The 20,872-nt window shown below is 34.7% G+C and overlaps 1 protein-coding gene across 1 annotated transcript; it reads left to right on the top strand.

The window, feature by feature from the left end:
• The first annotated feature begins 6,940 nt into the window (after nucleotides 1-6,940).
• Nucleotides 6,941-20,872, top strand: LOC25491385 (coatomer subunit beta'-2). Its single transcript, XM_013599286.3, has 24 exons — nucleotides 6,941-7,118; nucleotides 7,359-7,379; nucleotides 8,110-8,171; nucleotides 8,782-8,836; nucleotides 10,217-10,253; nucleotides 10,381-10,706; nucleotides 10,803-10,934; nucleotides 11,045-11,193; nucleotides 11,634-11,702; nucleotides 11,994-12,144; nucleotides 12,237-12,302; nucleotides 13,234-13,422; nucleotides 13,844-13,984; nucleotides 14,293-14,367; nucleotides 14,497-14,673; nucleotides 14,812-14,903; nucleotides 14,983-15,099; nucleotides 16,633-16,747; nucleotides 16,892-16,963; nucleotides 17,891-18,087; nucleotides 18,193-18,286; nucleotides 18,359-18,465; nucleotides 18,575-18,707; nucleotides 20,298-20,872. Exons 1-24 carry the CDS (start codon nucleotides 7,116-7,118, stop codon nucleotides 20,511-20,513), a joined length of 2,796 nt encoding a protein of 931 aa, XP_013454740.1. The 5' UTR covers nucleotides 6,941-7,115; the 3' UTR covers nucleotides 20,514-20,872.

Here is a 20,872-nt window from a genome sequence, read left to right as displayed (position 1 = left end):
AGCTACTTGCATGCTGGAACTGCATATTAACATTTTTCAACTTTAAATGATGAGTAAGCGTAAATAAAGTCAAAATGAATCACACTCTCTAATGAAAGTGTAGGTGTACGAGACAATCAAATTGGTAGCAGTCGAGGTGAATAGCTCTTAGAAGTCTTCGACTAACTTGGGACCCTTTGAGCTTCTTCCATCTTCGTCGTAACATTCACTCTAAATGAATCAAAAAACTCCACTCTTATGACTAGCCAAATGCCAAAGGAGGCAACAAAGGCTTAACCACCAAGCATAAACCACAACTCAAGGTTTGACCACTTGGAGGAACCAACAATCAAATGCTTAATCATCAACCATAAGCAATAAACTCAAGTCTTAACCACTTAATAGAAGCTGCAATGCTTAACCACCATCATAAAGCAGAACTAGAAGCGAATATCAACAAAGTCATAAGGCAAAACAAACAGAAACTATACTTTAAAGTTTAACCAACTGACATAAGCAAATCAACAAATATATCAACACTTGAAGCTAAATCAAATCATGTCTTCAATCTTCATTGTTGAGGACAAACCATAAACATGTGTGTCGAGATTCCGTAGCAAAGGTAGACACCAAGTAAGAAGCATGAAAAACAAAACCATATTCCACAAAGTTCACAAATTATAGGAAATCACTAGTATCAAGCTTCCAGACTCCAGAGCTAACATAATTGTGCATCCGCAATACCATTAATAAGGTATGACTTAGCCTAATTAATTCAGTAGTAATCATGGAAACATAACCAAACTCCATAGAGTTGTCATGTCAATGAAATAAATTCAATTACTCTCACACTCCTCTCGTTTATTATGTGTGTTTTTATTTGTTTTCTTGTCTTGGTACCTCCATATGTTTGTTCCGTCAGCTGCAGAGGTGTAGGGATGTGGATACTAAAAAACACTATACATCTCTAAGGACTTTGGTGAAGGAGCTTTTTGCAAGGGTGGGTACTCTATTCATTTTATGTATTTCACTGTTTCCGAAGGAGAGAATTTATGCGCTCTTGTTATATCTCGAAGCATGTTTATGTTATAACCAAAGTATGAAATCTCAAAGGAATAACACTATTGACTCAACCTTTTTGAAATGGTACTTCAAAGTTCTATTCCATTGAAACATTTTATGAGTTCTAATCAATTATGGATTGATTGAAAAGATAATAGTTTTATTATATTTCATGAGTTAAAGAGTTGTGGTTCAGTTTTCTAATAAGAAGACAAGTCTAAGGTTTACAAAGAATGACTTGACTAGGGAGTCATAAAATTTGATTGAATGAGTTTTTAAGAGAGTTAGATTAAAATAGTTAGGCCAATTTCGAACCTATATCATTTAGAAAAGTTTGGGATCAGTTATGCAGTTAAAATAAGCAAAAAAAATTGTATTTCTAATATGCTTTAATCGATTAGATAACACCTTAATGATTATGAAGTAGTCTCAATCAATTTTCAGTATGGAACAACTATACCATTATGGCACTGTTTTGACCATAATTTGGGGTAAAAAAAAATCTAATTGAGGTATTTTAGGTTAAACGAAAACTTCACAATAATGGTAGAAATATAATTAATCTAATACGAGATCTTAAAATAAGCAAAATAAATACAATGTTTTCCCTATTGCGTCATAGTTGATATTTGCGTGTTGTATCGCTTCCTAAAATTTAAGTCAATTAAAAATAAGACGAATTATTAACTACGCTATTAATGAAGAAATGTTAGTCTAATTTAATCCTTAAAGATACAGAGAAAAATATGAAATCAAATTAATATGATTTGAAAAAATATCAAATCGAAAAATCTTAGTTTAAGTATTTTAAACCGAAAATGCAATCAAAGTAACTTAAATAACTAAATCGTAAACCATTTTAATTTACGATTTAGTCAACCATTTGATTCAGTTTATGCCTTTGCCTTTATGAATATAATTTTCTATTTCCTTGGGTCCGTTTGGTTCGAGAGTTTTGGAGGGGAGGGGAGGGAAGGGGAGGGGAGATTTTTAATTTGAAGTGTTTGGTTCAATTTTTAGAAGGGAAGGGAAGGGGAGAGGAGGGGAGTAAATCTCTTTAAAATTTTATTGCATTGCCATAATTATCCTTAAATTAATTTCAAATCTCAATATTAGTCTTGTAACAACTTTTATTATTATTAGATTATATTATTTTTGTAACAATCTTATTATTATTATTAGGTTATGTTCCCACTTAAAACCTCTCTCAAGCATGCAGGCCATTTATTTTATTTTTTTTAAAGGCTGATGCTGGCTATTGAACTTGTTCCTGTTGGCACACTACATTATCCATCCTCAAAGTTGTGCATTATTTTTATTGATACTTATTGTTGTTGGAGTATCAGATACAGCTTATATAAAATGCAAATCTTCACTTCTAGCTAAAATAGGATAATCACAACCTAGTAGTGTTTTTTTTCACTGTTAATTCACCGATCCTACATGTCTTGTTGTGTAAAATCTTGGCTTTATTTTTCTGTACCTTTACTATAGGAAAATATTATCTAGTTGATGTTGGTTTCATGTTGACAAGTGGACTTATTACGCCTTATAGAGGAGTTCGATATCACTTGAAAGAATTTTCGGCAAGAAATCCACCCCTAAATTATAAAGAATTCTTTAATCTTCGGCATGCGTCTTTACGAAATGCAATTGAAAGAGCCTTTGGTGTATTAAAAAAAAGATTTGAGATTTTATCAAATTCAACAGAACCCGCTTATGGAGTCAAAGCTCAGAAATTAATCATTTTTGCATGTTGCATTCTTCACAATTATCTAATGAGCGCAGAACCAAATGAAGACCTTATAGCTGAAGTAGATGCCGAACTTGCAAATCAAAATGTATCCCATGACAATCATGAGGCATCAAGAAGTGATATGGATGAATTTGCTCAAGGTGGAATTATAAAAAATGGTGCAGCGCATCAAATGTGGTCAAATTATGAAAATAATGGTCAAACCTAAATGGATTACATTGCAATTTATATTATTATTTTGATTTTGGTTTTTCTTTGATGAAGTAGTACTGAATTTATTAAATTATGGTGTTTTTTATATATGTGTGTGTTTGGACTAAATGTATATTTGAAATTGATGTCAAGTGAATGATATTGGAACTTCATGTTAATTATATTTATTAATGTAGTTATGTTATAATTGACCATTTTTATAGATTATGACATCGAAAAAGCAATTGTCAACCAACAATGGTAATTCTGGGTCTTTGACCTGGAATAAAGCCATGGATGATGCTCTCATGCAAGAATTTGAAAACGGTAACAAAGTTAACGGTACCTTTACGTCAATAGCATATAACAATTCTTTAATCTTCGGCATGCGTCTTTACGAAATGCAATTGAAAGAGCCTTTGGTGTATTAAAAAAAAGATTTGAGATTTTATCAAATTCAACAGAACCCGCTTATGGAGTCAAAGCTCAGAAATTAATCATTTTTGCATGTTGCATTCTTCACAATTATCTAATGAGCGCAGAACCAAATGAAGACCTTATAGCTGAAGTAGATGCCGAACTTGCAAATCAAAATGTATCCCATGACAATCATGAGGCATCAAGAAGTGATATGGATGAATTTGCTCAAGGTGGAATTATAAAAAATGGTGCAGCGCATCAAATGTGGTCAAATTATGAAAATAATGGTCAAACCTAAATGGATTACATTGCAATTTATATTATTATTTTGATTTTGGTTTTTCTTTGATGAAGTAGTACTGAATTTATTAAATTATGGTGTTTTTTATATATGTGTGTGTTTGGACTAAATGTATATTTGAAATTGATGTCAAGTGAATGATATTGGAACTTCATGTTAATTATATTTATTAATGTAGTTATGTTATAATTGACCATTTTTATAGATTATGACATCGAAAAAGCAATTGTCAACCAACAATGGTAATTCTGGGTCTTTGACCTGGAATAAAGCCATGGATGATGCTCTCATGCAAGAATTTGAAAACGGTAACAAAGTTAACGGTACCTTTACGTCAATAGCATATAACAATTCTTTAATCTTCGGCATGCGTCTTTACGAAATGCAATTGAAAGAGCCTTTGGTGTATTAAAAAAAAGATTTGAGATTTTATCAAATTCAACAGAACCCGCTTATGGAGTCAAAGCTCAGAAATTAATCATTTTTGCATGTTGCATTCTTCACAATTATCTAATGAGCGCAGAACCAAATGAAGACCTTATAGCTGAAGTAGATGCCGAACTTGCAAATCAAAATGTATCCCATGACAATCATGAGGCATCAAGAAGTGATATGGATGAATTTGCTCAAGGTGGAATTATAAAAACAGAAATGATAAATGGACACATTTTCTTAAACACAATACAGACACCACCGTATAATTATACGGTATTTCCTTTTTTTACACTGTTATTTTATACTCTATTTTCCTTTCTCTTTCTTATTTCTTTGTTTTCTTTTTCATTTTCCTGCAACTCATTCGCACCACCACGACCACACACGGTGGCCACTCATTCTCCTCTTCCCTTTGCCTTCGCATTTGTCAGCGGTGAGACAGATAAACACTGTTAATCTCCCTCATCGTCTCTGAGTCTCATCTCTCTCGTCATCTCATAGGTTAGAAACGGATTGAAAAACGAAATCGATCTCGGACGGTGTCTGAACGGATCTCGAACAGTGGTTTCAGATCTCCGACGACGTGTGGAAGAAGATGATGTCGCCGGCGACGTGAGGGAGAAGATGATGTCGGAATAGTGTTGCACGGAGATGCGGACAGCGGTGGCGGCGAGGAGAACGGAGGAAGAAAAGAGAAAGATGTTACACGAAAAGATAAAGAAGAGGGGGTTGATGGCCGTCACTGTTGAGGACGACGGTGGAGGAGGAAGGTGGGGATGGGAGGATGGTGTAGTGAGAGGATAGTGGGAGAAAATGAGTTCTGCAAACGGCAGGCAGAGAAGAAAGAAGAGGATGTAATGGATTTACAGTAATGCCCCTGCTTTAAGGTTGAAAAGTCCAAAATGCCCATGGTGTCTATATTGTGTCAAGAAAAATGTGTTTAGTTATCATTCCTGTTATAAAAAATGGTGCAGCGCATCAAATGTGGTCAAATTATGAAAATAATGGTCAAACCTAAATGGATTACATTGCAATTTATATTATTATTTTGATTTTGGTTTTTCTTTGATGAAGTAGTACTGAATTTATTAAATTATGGTGTTTTTTATATATGTGTGTGTTTGGACTAAATGTATATTTGAAATTGATGTCAAGTGAATGATATTGGAACTTCATGTTAATTATATTTATTAATGTAGTTATGTTATAATTGACCATTTTTATAGATTATGACATCGAAAAAGCAATTGTCAACCAACAATGGTAATTCTGGGTCTTTGACCTGGAATAAAGCCATGGATGATGCTCTCATGCAAGAATTTGAAAACGGTAACAAAGTTAACGGTACCTTTACGTCAATAGCATATAACAATGTTACAGATGAACTCGTGAGATTGTTTGGTGACCAAATTGATAAGGTGCAAATACAAAATCGTTGGAAAACTTTGAAAAGAAACTACAGTGAGTATCACGAAATTTTTAAAGGTGGTATGAGTGGGTTTTCTTGGAATTCAACCACACAGTTATGGGATGCGGAAGAACCAGTTTGGGCTGCTCTAATTGAGGTAAATTTTGTAAATCTTGTATTTTGAAATATTTTTTGATTGATAAAAAATTTTACAACTTGTGTCAAACTTACTTTTCAGTCGAAACCAAAAGCAGCACATTGGAGAGTTGATTCATTTCCAAACTATAAAAAGATATCAATACTTCATGGGCCTAACCGAGCTGATGGAGATGAATCTGGAACTTTTAAAGAGACCAGAAAACGAGGGGCATCGATCATTGAGGAAGATTTTGTTGAAACTATTCAAGATATTGATGACCGTGTTGCTCAGAATGAGGTAACTTTGGAGAGCTTTGATGCTCCTGATTATGACTTTACTTTACCTGAAACACAATCATATGATCCTTCAACCATGGCAAGTGGTGGAAAAAGGAAGAGATTGAAAGTGGCTAAGAATAAAGAGACATACAATGATATTATTGAACTTAAAGAGTCAATGAAAGTGGTTGCAGAGGCACTCAGAGAAGGAAATGCTGCAATACGGGAAGGAAATGAAATAACGAGAGAACGTCATAAACACGAGTTGCCTCCAATTTCAGGAGAAGAGACTTGAAATTTATTAGAGGAGTGTGGATGTGACCCAAATTCATTGTCTAAGATATATCGTGTTGTCATGAAAGATGTAGACATACTTAGAATGATTCTTCAGTGTCCACCCAAAGCACGCAAAGCAGTCATAATGGAAACTGTCTTTGGTTCTTCTGATTAATCATACTATGATGGTGTCATGATGTTTATGAGTTTTTTAGGGAGACTGTTTTGTTATGATGTTTATCATTATTTTTTTTAAGGAGAAATAGTTAACAGTAGTCATAGTCACTTTCATGTGTCTTATTTGTTCATATGCAACAAATTTCATTTATCTTACAATTGTTAATTAATAAGCACTATCCATGATTTTGAAAATTCTTATGTCATATATTTAAGAGCTATGCTATTTTTTACGAAAGTAATTGGAAAAAAATGCAAGGATTACAAAGAATTGCTCTTATAAAAAAAAAATTACAAAGAATTGCTCCGATAAAAAAAGCCAAAAAAAAAAAAAACAATTTCTTTTATTTAATTAAGTTTAAGGATAAAACGGTAAAATACTGTTAAAATCCCTCCCCTCCCCTTGTGAACCAAACACACTTTTAATTAAAAATATCTCCCCTCCACTCCCCTCCGTAAAAATCCCTCCCCTCCCCTCCTAATTCTCGAACCAAACGGATCGAGAGTGTGATGACTCACTGTCCCTTCTCAATGGCATTATCGTAAACCAACACCTTAACTGCAAATCATCACACACACTCTCTTTCTTCCCCATCGATCTCAACATTTTCACTATTCTCTGAAACCTCTCTTTAGGTTTCTTCAAATCCACTTTTCTAAACCAAAACCTAACCACTTTCCAATCTTCAGAAATGGTAAATTTTCTTCATCGATCTCTTCTCTCTCTCTCTCTCTAACGGTTTCGAAATTCTCAACAACCTTAGATCTGAAACTCACTCGCTTCAATTTCACTTTTGAATTTCAATTCCCTGCGTTTCCATAACGCAGAAATGGGAACAGTTTCGTAATTTTGATCTGTTTAGTTTATGCCATTTTAGTTGATTTGTGATCTAATCTAATTTTGTTTTTGTTTGTTGTTTTCATTGATTTTGCAGCCTCTCAGACTCGAAATCAAGGTACTTTTTTCTTTTAGCTTTTGATTTGATGTTTATTTTGTGTTTTCTTGCTGAGAAATGATTAATTAGCTAATTAATGAGATTTATTGTGTTAATTAGATTTCTTAGAATTGTTTAATTAGCTTTCATTTTGGCTTTTGATTCAAAGTTAGTTTTGTGTTTTAGCTAGTTTGTGAGATTTTGTGTGGGAATTGGATTTCTCAGAATCTAAGCAGAGTACAAGTGTTTAGATTTCTAATTGATTATTGATTTAACTGATGTGGTTTTTTAGCTTTTGATTCAAGGTCTATTTTGTGTTTGCTTTACTAGAAACGATTAATTAGTTAGTTAGTGAGATGTTTTGTGTGAATTAGATTTCTCAGAAAGAAAGCATAGTGGAAGCGTTTAGATTTCTAGTTGATTATTTATTTTAAATGATGTCTTATTTTGGATTTTGATTATGAGGTTTATTTTGAGATTGAAAAATGTTTAATTAGCTAGTTAGTGAGTTTTTTTTTCTTTTTCCGTGAAACAAACTTGTCAGAAACTAATTAGAGTGCAAGTGTTTTGATTTCTTATTAATTAAACTGATTTGTTGTTTTGGCTTTTGATTCTGAGGTTTACAAATGGTTTAGCTAGCCAGAGAGATTTTTCGTGAATTAGATTTCTTAGCAACTAAGCAGATTGCAAGTGTTTAGATTTTGGATTGATGAAACTGATGTGTTGTTGTGTAATTTGATAATTTGATCAGCGAAAGCTTGCGCAAAGATCAGAAAGAGTGAAGTCTGTGGATCTACATCCAACAGAACCATGGTAATACCTTGTTCTTGGCTGTGTTGTGAGATTTTCATCTCCGGAATTTATTTTATGAAATGAAGCTAAAATTTAAACCGTATTTATATTTTGTTGCTCCTTATGTGGGAATGGTTCCATTCGTTTGGTCCTTATTAAGTGTTGCATCTATTAAGATAGTTTGCTGCATTGGTGAATTCTGTTGTCAATCTTGGATAGTGGAAAATGTAGGATTGTTAAAATTTCTCTACACAATAGTGCTATAGCGCCCTATGAAGCACGGACACAGACACGGACACCGGGCACGACACCTACACGGATAATAATTTCAGAAAATGATATAATTTAGTGTAATCATAGGTGTCGTGTCGGTGTCAGACACCAACGCGTGTCCAACACGAGACACACCTAATCCGAGAAGTGTCCGTGCTTCATAGATAGCGCCTCTATCGCTGCCAGTTGACAACATTTTGTACTAAATAGGGTACGATGGTGCAAAAGTGGCTTGTCCAAATTTCGATATGCTACAGTTGTATATTGTCGTTATAGCTACTATTTAACAACACTGTTGGTTAATAGGGGATGCTTGGATGTTTTGCTGAATTGTGTCATTTTACCATCATTAATGCAGGATTCTAGCAAGTTTATACTCCGGGACTGTCTGTATCTGGAACTACCAATCTCAGGTGCGTAATTTTTTTTAATTCAGATGTTTTATATTGTTATTATATGTAATGAATGGCCGATTCATGAATAAAAAAGACTATTGTTATTGCTTCTTACAAATTTAAAAGAGCCAGATATTCTGTTTCGTTTTCTTTTTTAAGAAAAACCAGTATTAAGCAAAAGCGCTGTCCAAAATGTTAGTGTTCTTCTAAAATATTACTCCCACCGGTCTCAATTACTAGCAAAAGTACCTATACACATTAATTACGAATATTTGTCAATTGCAACTATCTTAATGTAATCAACAAAGTAATTTTATTCTGCAAACTACCCTTTATGGGATATTGAATATAAAATTATATTCATTGAAAGTTATTTTAGGATCTACGTCATTAAATATGGTAAAATTAGTTAAGATTTGTTTATATTTTAGACAACCAAATAAGTTTTTATTTATATTCAAGACCGGTGCAGTATTTGGTTTATCTACCTTTTGCACATTAAAGCCACAACTAAATAATCCCTTCATATAAAAACTGGTCCTCATAATCTCCTGAATTGCAATATGTAGAATTACTTTCCATATGTACGGAGTTTGAAGAAAGACTCTGGCTCAATACATGCATCAAGTTTTGAACTGTAGCAATTTATATTGTGATTTTTTAGTGAATAAAACACTTTCAGTGATCTTTTCTGTTGAAGACTGGTCAGAAGTTACTGTAGCATTTTATACCGCAGATCAAGAGTATGTAGTGTTTTGTAAAATCACCCTTGTAATTTGATAGGAATAAGTTCCCAAGAGTACTAGCACTACTGGCGCCATCACGCCATGTTCGTTTGGGTTGGCCTGTTTGAACCTGGGTCAAATTCCTAATAGGCTGATTTACCTCCACTTTATTTAGCCTACATTTTCCTCCCCATACCAGGTGATTTATTTAGGCATTTTGTTAGATGTACGTATTTGTGAGGGACGTTTGGTTAGTTGACCTGTTTGAAGTACATATTCTTAGTGTGGTGAGGTTTGTGCTTTTTTAGATTTATTATCAGCATTGGCTATTTCAATTTTGGCCCTCTTATATATCCAAAGAAGTTATAACACTGGCTTTCAGAGTTTTGCTCCTGTACCGCATGTTGTATTTTGCTGGTTCCACTACTGTACAGTGAGGCTATACTTCTTGCTTTTCCTATCATAGATTCATGGTTTCTCCATGATAATATATGGTTCCATATACTGATGCATTTTATACATATTTATAGATAGATTGGTATTAAAGAACATTCTCTACTCGCCTGTTCTACATTTAAATTTTTCACAGGCCTTTCTTCGCACACACATACTTATAACTTTCTATAATTTTGGTTGTGCAATTAACTTTAATTATTCTTTTTTCAAATTTCAGACCATGGCTAAGTCTTTTGAGGTTACTGAGTTACCTGGTGCGTGAGCTTCTTTCAGTCTGTTTATTTCATTGTTTGTAAATCTGCCTCTTGATTCATTTGCACAAAGCCGTTTTTTCTTTATACATTTCATTTCATTGGTCTCAAGTATAGTGTTGTTTTGCAGTTAGGTCAGCCAAGTTTATTGCACGCAAACAGTGGGTTGTTGCAGGAGCAGATGATATGTTTATTCGTGTATATAATTACAACACAATGGATAAAGTTAAAGTATTTGAGGCACACTCAGATTACATTAGGTGTGTGGCTGTTCATCCCACCCTTCCCTATGTGCTATCGTCGTCGGATGATATGCTCATAAAGCTTTGGGATTGGGAAAAAGGCTGGATCTGTACCCAGATATTTGAGGGACATTCTCATTATGTCATGCAAGTGACATTCAACCCTAAAGATACAAATACCTTTGCCAGTGCATCTCTTGATCGGACCATAAAGGTTTAGATTCCTTTTGTCAGATGTTTTCAGCAGTTTATTTGTTTACATACACCAATGCAATAATATTATGCATAAAACTGTTATATTCCCTGGCAGATTTGGAATCTTGGTTCTCCTGACCCAAATTTTACATTGGATGCACATCAAAAAGGAGTGAACTGCGTTGATTATTTTACAGGTGGTGACAAACCTTATCTAATTACTGGTTCTGATGATCACACGGCCAAGGTTTGATTTCTGTTCTTTGTTTTCTTCACTCATCATCTACCAATTGATATGTTTCGTATATGTATATATACATGACCACAATTAATAGTCTTATATAACCTGGGAAACAGGTATGGGATTATCAGACCAAAAGTTGTGTCCAGACTCTAGATGGTCACACTCACAATGTATCTGCTGTATGCTTTCATCCTGAACTTCCTATTATCATTACTGGCTCTGAGGATGGTACAGTCCGCATTTGGCATTCAACAACTTATAGGTAAGTTGATGCCGTTCACAGAATGTGGAGTTGTGAGTTTTATCTTATTCTATTTGGTGCATTCCTCATGCTTTTGTATGTCATTGTCTTCACTCTCTCATAGGAACCTGAATAGTATGTTTTAGGTTGACTTTTGTTCTTAGAACGAGACCTTATCCCTGCATGTCTTTTGTTTTTACTTGTTGCTTGCTTTAGCTATCTTATGATGACCTATTATGTCAAAATTTGACATTCACGTGAGAATTGACATAGCGTTGAAATTCTGACTAGCAGAGACTAGATTTTGTTTTCTAATTTTTCTAGTATATTATTATATTTTGTTTTGTTTACTTTTACCATGTTATACTATTTAAGATTTTACTAAAATTATATTGAGATTATGTATATATTCTTGTCAATTTAAAAAAAAAAAACTTCATGGTGGTTTAATCTGCTTGCAGGCTTGAGAACACATTGAACTATGGTCTTGAAAGAGTTTGGGCTATTGGGTACATGAAGGGTTCACGTCGGTGAGTTTCTTTTTTTCCCCTTGAAGAAAATATCTGCAAGTAATTTGAGTCTCATACGTAGGCCCTTGAATCATTTTGACTGGGACTATAGTGTCAAGTATTGCCTCTATAATTATAATGAAGTGTTTTTATCTGAATAGAAAACTTCTCTTATATTTCATGTTGTCTTGTTTGCTTTGATCGCTCCACAGATGCAAAATCTCCTTTACTTTTTCTTATCTTAAAAAATTATCGTCTCTCTCATCCTCCTTGATGAGTATGACCTACGTTACAAAAAATCTATTTTTGTAGAGTTGTGATTGGCTATGATGAAGGAACTATAATGGTCAAACTTGGTCGAGAAGAACCTGTAGCTAGCATGGACAACAGCGGGAAGATCATCTGGGCTAAGCATAATGAGATTCAAACTGTCAATATAAGGAGTGTAGGAGCAGATGCGGAGGTATGGACTCATTATTTGGCTGTATAATATGCGAGGAAGAAACAAAAACTTAATTTTTTATTAATGACACAGACGAGTACTGTGCTTTTCAGATTGCTGATGGAGAAAGGTTACCATTGGCTATTAAGGAGTTGGGCACCTGTGATCTCTATCCACAAGTGAGAGAAGATCCTTTTTCTTATCATTTTGCATTACTTATTTACTTTGCTGTCATTTATGCTCACATTGTACAATTCTCTTAACAAATTTTTGGGAACAAGCATATTTACATTATTTAGCAATTCTGGCATTTTGATATATTTATGTCAGTTTTTTATTTATTTATTTTTCATTTTTAATAAACCTGGCCATGTATTTTAATGTTTTGATACTGTATGCAAAAGTTCTGTTATTGTTTTATAGGATTCAATTGATCTTCATCATTCTTATGTAGTACATAATCTGGGTGTAAATGAGTATTTTTTAAATAAAGATAGGTTTTATTATGTAATGTTCAAACTGTTAAGGAGTTAGAATCGGAAGAATCAGTTAGGAAGTTAGTTAGGTAGAAAAATACGTGTATAAATAGAACACAAGTTTGGGGGTATCTTTGAATATTGACATTGTAATTGTGAATAGAGTATTCTATATTGTAAGGGGAAACCCTTGAGGAGAGATTCTCTCCTATTCTATCATATTTCTTAAATAAAGTGTTGTTTCTTTGGAATCCAATTCTTGGGTTCCTAATACAAACATCTATTGCTCCAAGTTGTGACGAGCTTGATTTTCCCTAATCAAGGTCTCGGATGATGGAAAAAATAGGTGTTGAGAGAGTAGCCCCCCCTTCCCCAATATGGGTCCATCGAGCTCCAACTCGGATTAGTTAGGGTTCAATGTGACACAATCTCGACACAAGTATATTATGTAATTTTTGAGTTTTGAATTCAAAAGTTAATGACAGGAAAGTGTGCATTATATTATGGAACTATCATCTTGAAGTCTTCAATTCATACTAGAAGAAATGAGTTTAATCAGTTCTTTGGCTTCATTTACCGTTGTTAATTTGTTTCTTCATGTATATTGACTTGTGATTTTCTTTTTTATTTTCAGAGTTTAAGGCACAATCCAAATGGAAGGTTTGTTGTTGTTTGTGGGGATGGTGAGTATATTATATATACTGCCTTGGCATGGAGAAATAGGTCATTTGGTTCAGCACTGGAAATTGTTTGGTCTTCGGATGGAGAGTATGCTGTGAGGGAAACTACTTCAAAAATTAAAATTTTCAGCAAAACTTTCCAGGTTTGATCTTCATTTTGAAATACTCCCATTTTATGATTGAAAATGACGGTAACAGCCAACTAATCCTTAATATTTCTTCGAAGTGCGAGCAAAATGGGTCTTTCTAACTAATCCTTAATATTTCTTCGAAGTGCGAGCAAAATGGGTCTTTCTATTGATTTACTATTTAGGTAAAAGACCAAACAAAATTAATTAGGTTGGCAATTGATTTTCCTAAATAGAATTGTCTAACAAGCAACTGGGGAATGTCAATGCTGTCAACAACTTTTTTTTTTTTGTTTATTATAGAAAGTACATAAAAAAAATCAAAGCCGGACTTGGCTCTCAATAAATTTCTCCTAATGCATAGCTGTATGCCTACTGAAACAAGTCTTCTCTAGGAAGTTTTAATTGAAGTTGAGATTTTTTTTTCGTATTTCAGGAAAAGAAGAGTATCCGACCGACCTTTTCAGCAGAACGAATATTTGGTGGCACTGTATTGGCGATGTGCTCAAATGATTTCATCTGCTTTTATGATTGGGCTGAATGCAGATTGATTAGGCGCATTGATGTCAATGTGAAAGTAAGTGCTTTCATGAAGTGACATCTAGGGCCTGTTATTTTTTATTTTATTTTCTGGTTTAACTACAAAAATGTCACTTTGTATCCCATCTTTAAACTTTTGTACATTAAAAAGTGAAAATGCTTAAAGTAGTTTCCGTTGTTTTAAATAGAAAACTTCAAACTTGAAAACAATGGGACATTTTTGTAATTAGAATTGAAAATAATATAAAAAAGAACATTTTCTACTACCAAACTGATTCCTAATTTTTTTTTTCCTTTTCCCCTGATCTCATTCCTTGTAAATTTTGTAATTTTTTGTTGGGTCAGAACCTCTACTGGGCTGATAGCGGTGATCTAGTGGCGATTGCTAGTGATGCATCATTCTACATTCTAAAGTACAACGTGAGTATTCTGATTGACTTGATTTTCTTTTAGTTTTTCACTTTTTCTTAAGGGCGTTATGCTTTCCCTATCTTTTCGGTTGAATGGATATTTAGTGAACCACAGTAAACATTATTTTTACTGTTGCAGCGTGATGTTGTTTCATCATACTTAGATAGTGGGAGATCTGTGGATGAGCAAGGTGTTGAAGATGCCTTCGAGCTCCTGCATGAAATGAGCGAACGTGTCAGGACAGGAATCTGGGTTGGGGACTGTTTTATCTACACCAATTCTTCTTGGAGGCTCAATTACTGTGTTGGTGGTGAGGTATTAACTCATTCCTTTTATCTTCAAAGGAACTCCATATTTGTTTATTTATTGAACCCTTTGTAAATATCGTCTCTGTCATAATGAATTTCTTCTTTTATCAAATAATTAAAATGTTTATATTTATTGAATTACAAGGTAACAACAATGTTTCACTTGGACCGTCCAATGTACTTGTTGGGATATCTTGCCAGCCAAAGTAGGGTTTATTTGATTGACAAAGAATTCAAGTAAGTGGGACAACTGCTTGCATTATTCATAATATCTCTTGCAGTAATCTTGATTTTTTTTTTCTCGATTGTTCTTCAGTGTTGTGGGCTACACACTGCTTTTAAGCTTGATTGAGTACAAGACTCTTGTGATGCGTGGTGATTTGGAAAGGGCTAATGAAATTCTGCCATCAATTCCAAAAGAGCATCATAACAGGTAGTAGTTACTTTTTTGGTTACTTTGTTGCATAATAACTTTTCCTTTCATTATTTTGTAACTATGTTTTAATATTTTTAAGAAATGCATTTCCTTGAATGTGTTATACTTGATAAAATTATGTAAATACTTGCTGAGAAATAAAATGTGTATATAAGATAATTGTCATGCACTACATTCCCTTTCTATCTTTCTGCTAGAGTTGTTCTAATCTTATTTCGATTAAAATGTGTTGGGAATTCCGCCTTCGTTTCGATCCGCCCTACCCACCTAATTGCAGGATTTAAGTTGCCTTCATTGCAGCCTGCAACACCTTCATTGTGTTGGTGTGAATTGGTGGATTTAGTCCGACATTCCCTAGAGATATGGCCTATGTAGTGTATAAAGCTTGTGCAGCCCTCACCTTGCAAGCCGGTTTTTTATGGTCGAGTTAGGTCCAACCCAAATTCTAAGATAGTATTTGAGCCTATCCCAATCTGTTGTTGAGCTTCCCTCGTCCTCCACGCTTCAGGCTCATTGGGGCCAAAGTGTGAGGGGGGGTGTTGGAAATTCCGCCTTCATCACAAGCCGGTTTTTTAAGGTTGATTTAGGCCCAACCCAAATTCCAAGATAGTATTAGAGCCTATCCTAAATCTGTTGTTGAGCTTCCCTCGTCCTCCCCGCTTCAGGCTCATTGGGACCGAAGCGTTATGGTGTGTGTTGGGAATTCCGCTATCATATTGCTGTCCGCCCCTAGCCTCCTGATTGCGACATTTAGGTTGCCTTCATTGCAGCCTCCAACACCTTCATTACAAGCCGTTTTTTTAAGATTGAGTTAAGCCCAGCCCAAATTCCAAGGTAGTATTAGAGCCTATCTTAAATCTGTTCTTGAACTTTCCTCGTACTCCATGCTTCAGGCTCATTGGGGCCCAAGCGAGATGGGTGTGTGTTGGAAATTCCGCCTTCATTGCTCTCCGCTCCTAATTCTGGCATTTAGGTTGCCTTCATTGTAGCCTCCAACATCCTCATTGTGCTGGGTTCGAATGGGTGGATTTAGTCCCACATTGCCTAGAGAATGGCCTATGCAGTGTTTATATAGCTTGGAGAACCCTCACCTTACAAGCCGGTGTTGTAGGGTTGAGTCAGGTCCAACCCATATTCTAAGAAATTGTCTACCTGCTGAGACATGAAAGTGGATCTTATGTGGTTAACGGATAATCTTTTTTCCTTTATATGATCCTAAGCTATTGGTTTGTATTTTTTTGGCAAAGGCTATTTGTTTGCATACTAGTGGCACTTTGCTTCTTGCTCACTTTGATATGTTAGTCTGCTCTATCTGGTCTGCTTCTATATTATTTATCATTGCTTGGCATGCTTTTATGATTTAATGTATAATCTTTTATGGGATATGTAGTGCAGTGCATGTTCTTTGTATGTTGTATGTTTATAATTTTTTTCTTTTACACAGTGTTACTAATTACTAGTACATCAGTTTTAAAATTTGGAACACAAATGTCGTATCCATCCTAACTGCAATATTTGTTTTTATGGCAGTGTGGCTCATTTCCTCGAATCACGAGGCATGATAGAGGATGCTCTTGAAGTAGCTACTGATCCTGAGTACAGATTTGATCTAGCCATACAGCTTGGAAGGTTAGAGGTTGCAAAGGTAAGTTCTTCTGTCCCAAGAAGGCAATATTACTTGACTTGTGAAATATCATAACTTCAGTATTTTATTTTCTTCATTTCTTGTTTTAATGAGTTTGATTTGTCAGTTTATGTTGGGAGTAATGTTTATCCTCTCTTTTTGCAGGATATTGCTGTAGAAGTGAAGAGCGAGTCCAAATGGAAGCAGTTGGGAGAATTAGCCATGTCTACTGGAAATGTATTTTTCTCCCCTGTCAAACGAATCTATGTTTTTGGTGTTTTCTGTTAGTAATTGACTGAACTACGCTCCTAAATACCCATGTCCAAATCTATTTAAATCTATTTTGAGTTTCATATCAAAATATTCATGTCCATATCTACGACTGGGCGGTCTTCTTTGCTCTTTTCCTTTTATCTCTGCTTTTTTCTTCTTGCTATACATTTTCTTAATCTGGTAGACAATCCCAAACTCCTGGTTGGAATTGCTCATACACATCCTTCTCATTAGTCCACAAGATTCATTTGGATTGTCTTGCTTCCTAGAAGACTACCATTCAAAAGCCTTTGCCCTCATGTGGAAATGTTCCAGTCCCACCGGACTCTCATATCTTAAAGTATTTTGTTGCCTTCAAAATACTCACACCTTCTAGGATTGGATAGAATACCAAAAACATATTGTTTGGGAGCTCTTTTAAGTGATAGCGTGGAATGGTGAAGTAGGTACAACCACATTTTCATACCAATTTGAGTGGTTCGGAAAAAAAATTACTCTTCACTTTTTATTTTATTTATAAAAATGTTCGTTCGCGGTACCCTCAGTTCCCTTCTTTTGCTGCAACCATGTCATTAAAAAGATAGTTCTGGAGACACCATATTTTTAGTCATCGTTGTGACTTTCAAATAATGTTGAGTGGCTTCCTTTCATTGCTTCTATAGAACTTCTAAAATGTACAGTAGTATTTTACTCAGTCCCATTTCAAATCAATCCATTAGGAAACACTTCACTCCCCTTCAAAACTCCCGAAGATCGTGAGTTGTAGATGCTGACTCTACTCTAGTGCATGCTTAAGGCATTGAATGTTTATTTATTCTTGTCATAATAAGTAATGATTTTTGAGGCACTTGATGTTTGTTATTTGCAGCTCACTGTATTCTGTTCTTGCAGTTTGAAATGGCGGAGGAGTGTTTAAAACATGCAATGGATTTGAGTGGATTGTTACTTCTATATTCTTCTATAGGAGATGCGGAAGGAATATCAAAACTGGCAACTCTTGCTAAAGAGCAAGGGAAGAACAATGTTGCTTACCTTTGCTTATTTATGTTGGGTAAACTTGAAGACTGCCTTCAATTGTTAGTAGAAAGGTAAAATTCTACTGTCGCGCTCTTTTCATTGATGACATTACTTAAACGGTGGGTGGGGGGTTGATTAGACTGTCATTACATGTAGCTGACTTATGCTTTTGGCAGCAATCGGATTCCAGAGGCTGCCTTGATGGCTCGATCATATCTTCCAAGCAAGGTCTCAGAGATAGTGGCAATATGGAGAAAAGATCTCAGCAAGGTAACTTCTTATTAACAGATGGCGTGTGGGTTTAGTAAATAAATTCTTATATTTATGTGGTAAAATCCACAGGTTAATCCAAAAGCTGCTGAATCTTTGGCTGATCCTGAGGAGTATCCTAATTTGTTTGATGATTGGCAAGTTGCACTTGCTGTTGAATCCAAAGCTGCAGAAACAAGGTGTGTTGGGAAATGCTTACTTTCTTACTTTATCTTGCAACTTATATAGTCTGTGTACTATGCATTTCCAATATGTTCTTGACTTACTAATTCCATTCTTTTATTATAGGGGTGTTTACCATCCTGCAGAGGAGTATATTAACCATGCTGGTAAATCACATGTCACCCTTGTTGATGCTTTCAGAAATATGCAGATTGAAGAAGGGGATCAGCCTCTTGAGAATGGGGACTCTAATCACGAGGTATACTAAATATATGGTTTACACAATATAAAAGTTATCTAAATGTTTGACTTAAAAATCTTTGAAGAAAAACATGGAGATAGGACGAATGCTTGAGAGACCAGCACTTCACAGATTTGATATTTCTATACAAAATGATTATTTTCATTATGAATTAAAATAAATGCCAGTGCAACTTCACAAGTACATGAATGAATTAAATCACTGTACATGAATTCGAACCTAAAGCTTTAAATGCTACTATATTTCCCATAGTCACTATGCTCTTTCCAACACTCCCCTCAAGGTGGAGAATGTAAGCCAAATGCTCCCCTTAAAGACTTTATCAAGATGTCTGCTAATGGATCATTTGAATTGACAGACTTGTGATGACTTCTTTAGACAATTTTCGTTAAAACAAAATAACAGCCATTTTCAATGTTGTTAGTTGTGTCGATTAGAAGCTAAAAACAGGAGTCGAATTGAACCCCGTCTATCCAAACTTGAGAAGGAAAATAAAATAGGAAATTCTAAATGCTTTGGTAATTAGCACTAGGAGTTTTCATGAGGACAAATCAATATCATCATCTCAACAACCCAATCCAAAGAGCTTGGTTTTTCTTGTAGTTTGGGTTGAACTCAAACCAACTCAGGCAAAGCCAAAGTAGTTTGGTTCGGGTAATGGGTTCATGATTTCAAATTCATGAACTTCCAAACCTGACAGTAAATTATAAATTTCGTTTTTATTTTTTAGCTTAAGACTTTTAAGTGTTAATCTAAAAGTGTTCCAATTAGTTCAAGTGTTTGAATTTTAAGTGATGGAAAGTTATTGAATTATTTTTGTGGGATAGAATGTTATTTTCTTTTCATTTTTGTTGGAATTTGAAAAATATTTTATAGTTCATGACCTGATGTCGCAACCCGAATGGTTATGCTCATCATTAGGGGTGGGCAAAAAAACCAAAAAACCGAACTGAACCAAAAAAAACGAACAGTTTGATGAGCATGACCATTCGGGTTGCAACAAGTTTTTGACCCTAAACCGGGTGTCATTAGGGGTGAGCTATGATGACAGTTTGACGAGTCATCATAGCCAGGTTGGGTTTGACAGGAAGGTGCAGGTTTTTGACCCCAAACCAGAACGAGGAAATGTGATTGGGCAAGTTAACAAGTTTTGGTCAAATCCAACACAATTTGACCTGTGTAGACCCCTAATTAGCACTTCAGTCCACAGCTGTGATCTTTTATTCATTATAATTTGTTACATTTTATTATTATTAAATTTATTATTATTATTATTATTATTATTATTATTATTATTATTATTATTATATTATTATTATTATTATTATTATTACAAGGAAAACAAATACTAGTACAACTAACTATCTTCGTACATATCTAAATATGCAAGAGCAAAATCTCTTTATATGAATCTGAACCTAAAGCTCTTTATATGTTCTACTGTTTCCAATACTCACAATGCTGTTTCCAGCATTTCCCATAAACTAATGTTTTCTGCGATGGAAGGAACAATCTACAACTCCTATTGATCATGAATGTTTGTACTAGACTGTTACTTTATGTTGTTTTCATGTCTTCTTGTTGCAGTTGACCGAACATAATGGAGAAGAGGATTATACAGAGGGGCACGAAGAACAAAATGGAGAAGAGGATTACACTGAGGAGCAGGAAGAACAAAATGGAGAGGAAGGAAGCCAAGATGATGCAGTTGTAGTTGATGCTGATTCTTCTGACGGTACAGTTCTCATTAATGGTAACGAGGCTGATGAAGAGTTGAGTACTAATAAAGAAGGATCAGTGTAAAAGCATTTGGTTGGCACAGCGTGAAAATCCAAATTTTGTCTCTGGTGATTGATTGTTTCTGATGTGCCTTTGCTAACTCCCATTTTGACTGCTAGTTATTTTAATGCAACTATTACCCCCGGAGTCCTACCAATTATAGTTTTATCGTGTATCATAATATTTTACCACAACTAGGCTGTATATTCGGGAATTAGATATGATATTGTAAAATTAGGTCCATTGTCAGTGGTACTAAATCTCCCAACTTTTTTGAGCTATTCTTTTTTCATAATTTTGTGCGGCTATTGGTTTTGGGTTTTTGTAACATTAGTGTTTTGAACAATCATGCGGATATAATTATGCCAAATATTTCCTGCAAA

The sequence above is a fragment of the Medicago truncatula genome, chromosome 4 (assembly GCF_003473485.1).
Source record: "Medicago truncatula cultivar Jemalong A17 chromosome 4, MtrunA17r5.0-ANR, whole genome shotgun sequence".
Taxonomy (NCBI): domain Eukaryota; kingdom Viridiplantae; phylum Streptophyta; class Magnoliopsida; order Fabales; family Fabaceae; genus Medicago; species Medicago truncatula.
The sequence above is the reverse complement of the archived record's forward strand: the minus strand, read 5'-3'. Positions and strand labels throughout refer to the sequence as shown.

Coding starts and splice junctions, on each gene's coding strand:
- LOC25491385 (XM_013599286.3), top strand. Junction 10,707..10,802: donor CTCTTGATCGGACCATAAAG/GTTTAGATTCCT, acceptor ATTCCCTGGCAG/ATTTGGAATCTTGGTTCTCC. Junction 13,423..13,843: donor TTTTCAGCAAAACTTTCCAG/GTTTGATCTTCA, acceptor TTCGTATTTCAG/GAAAAGAAGAGTATCCGACC.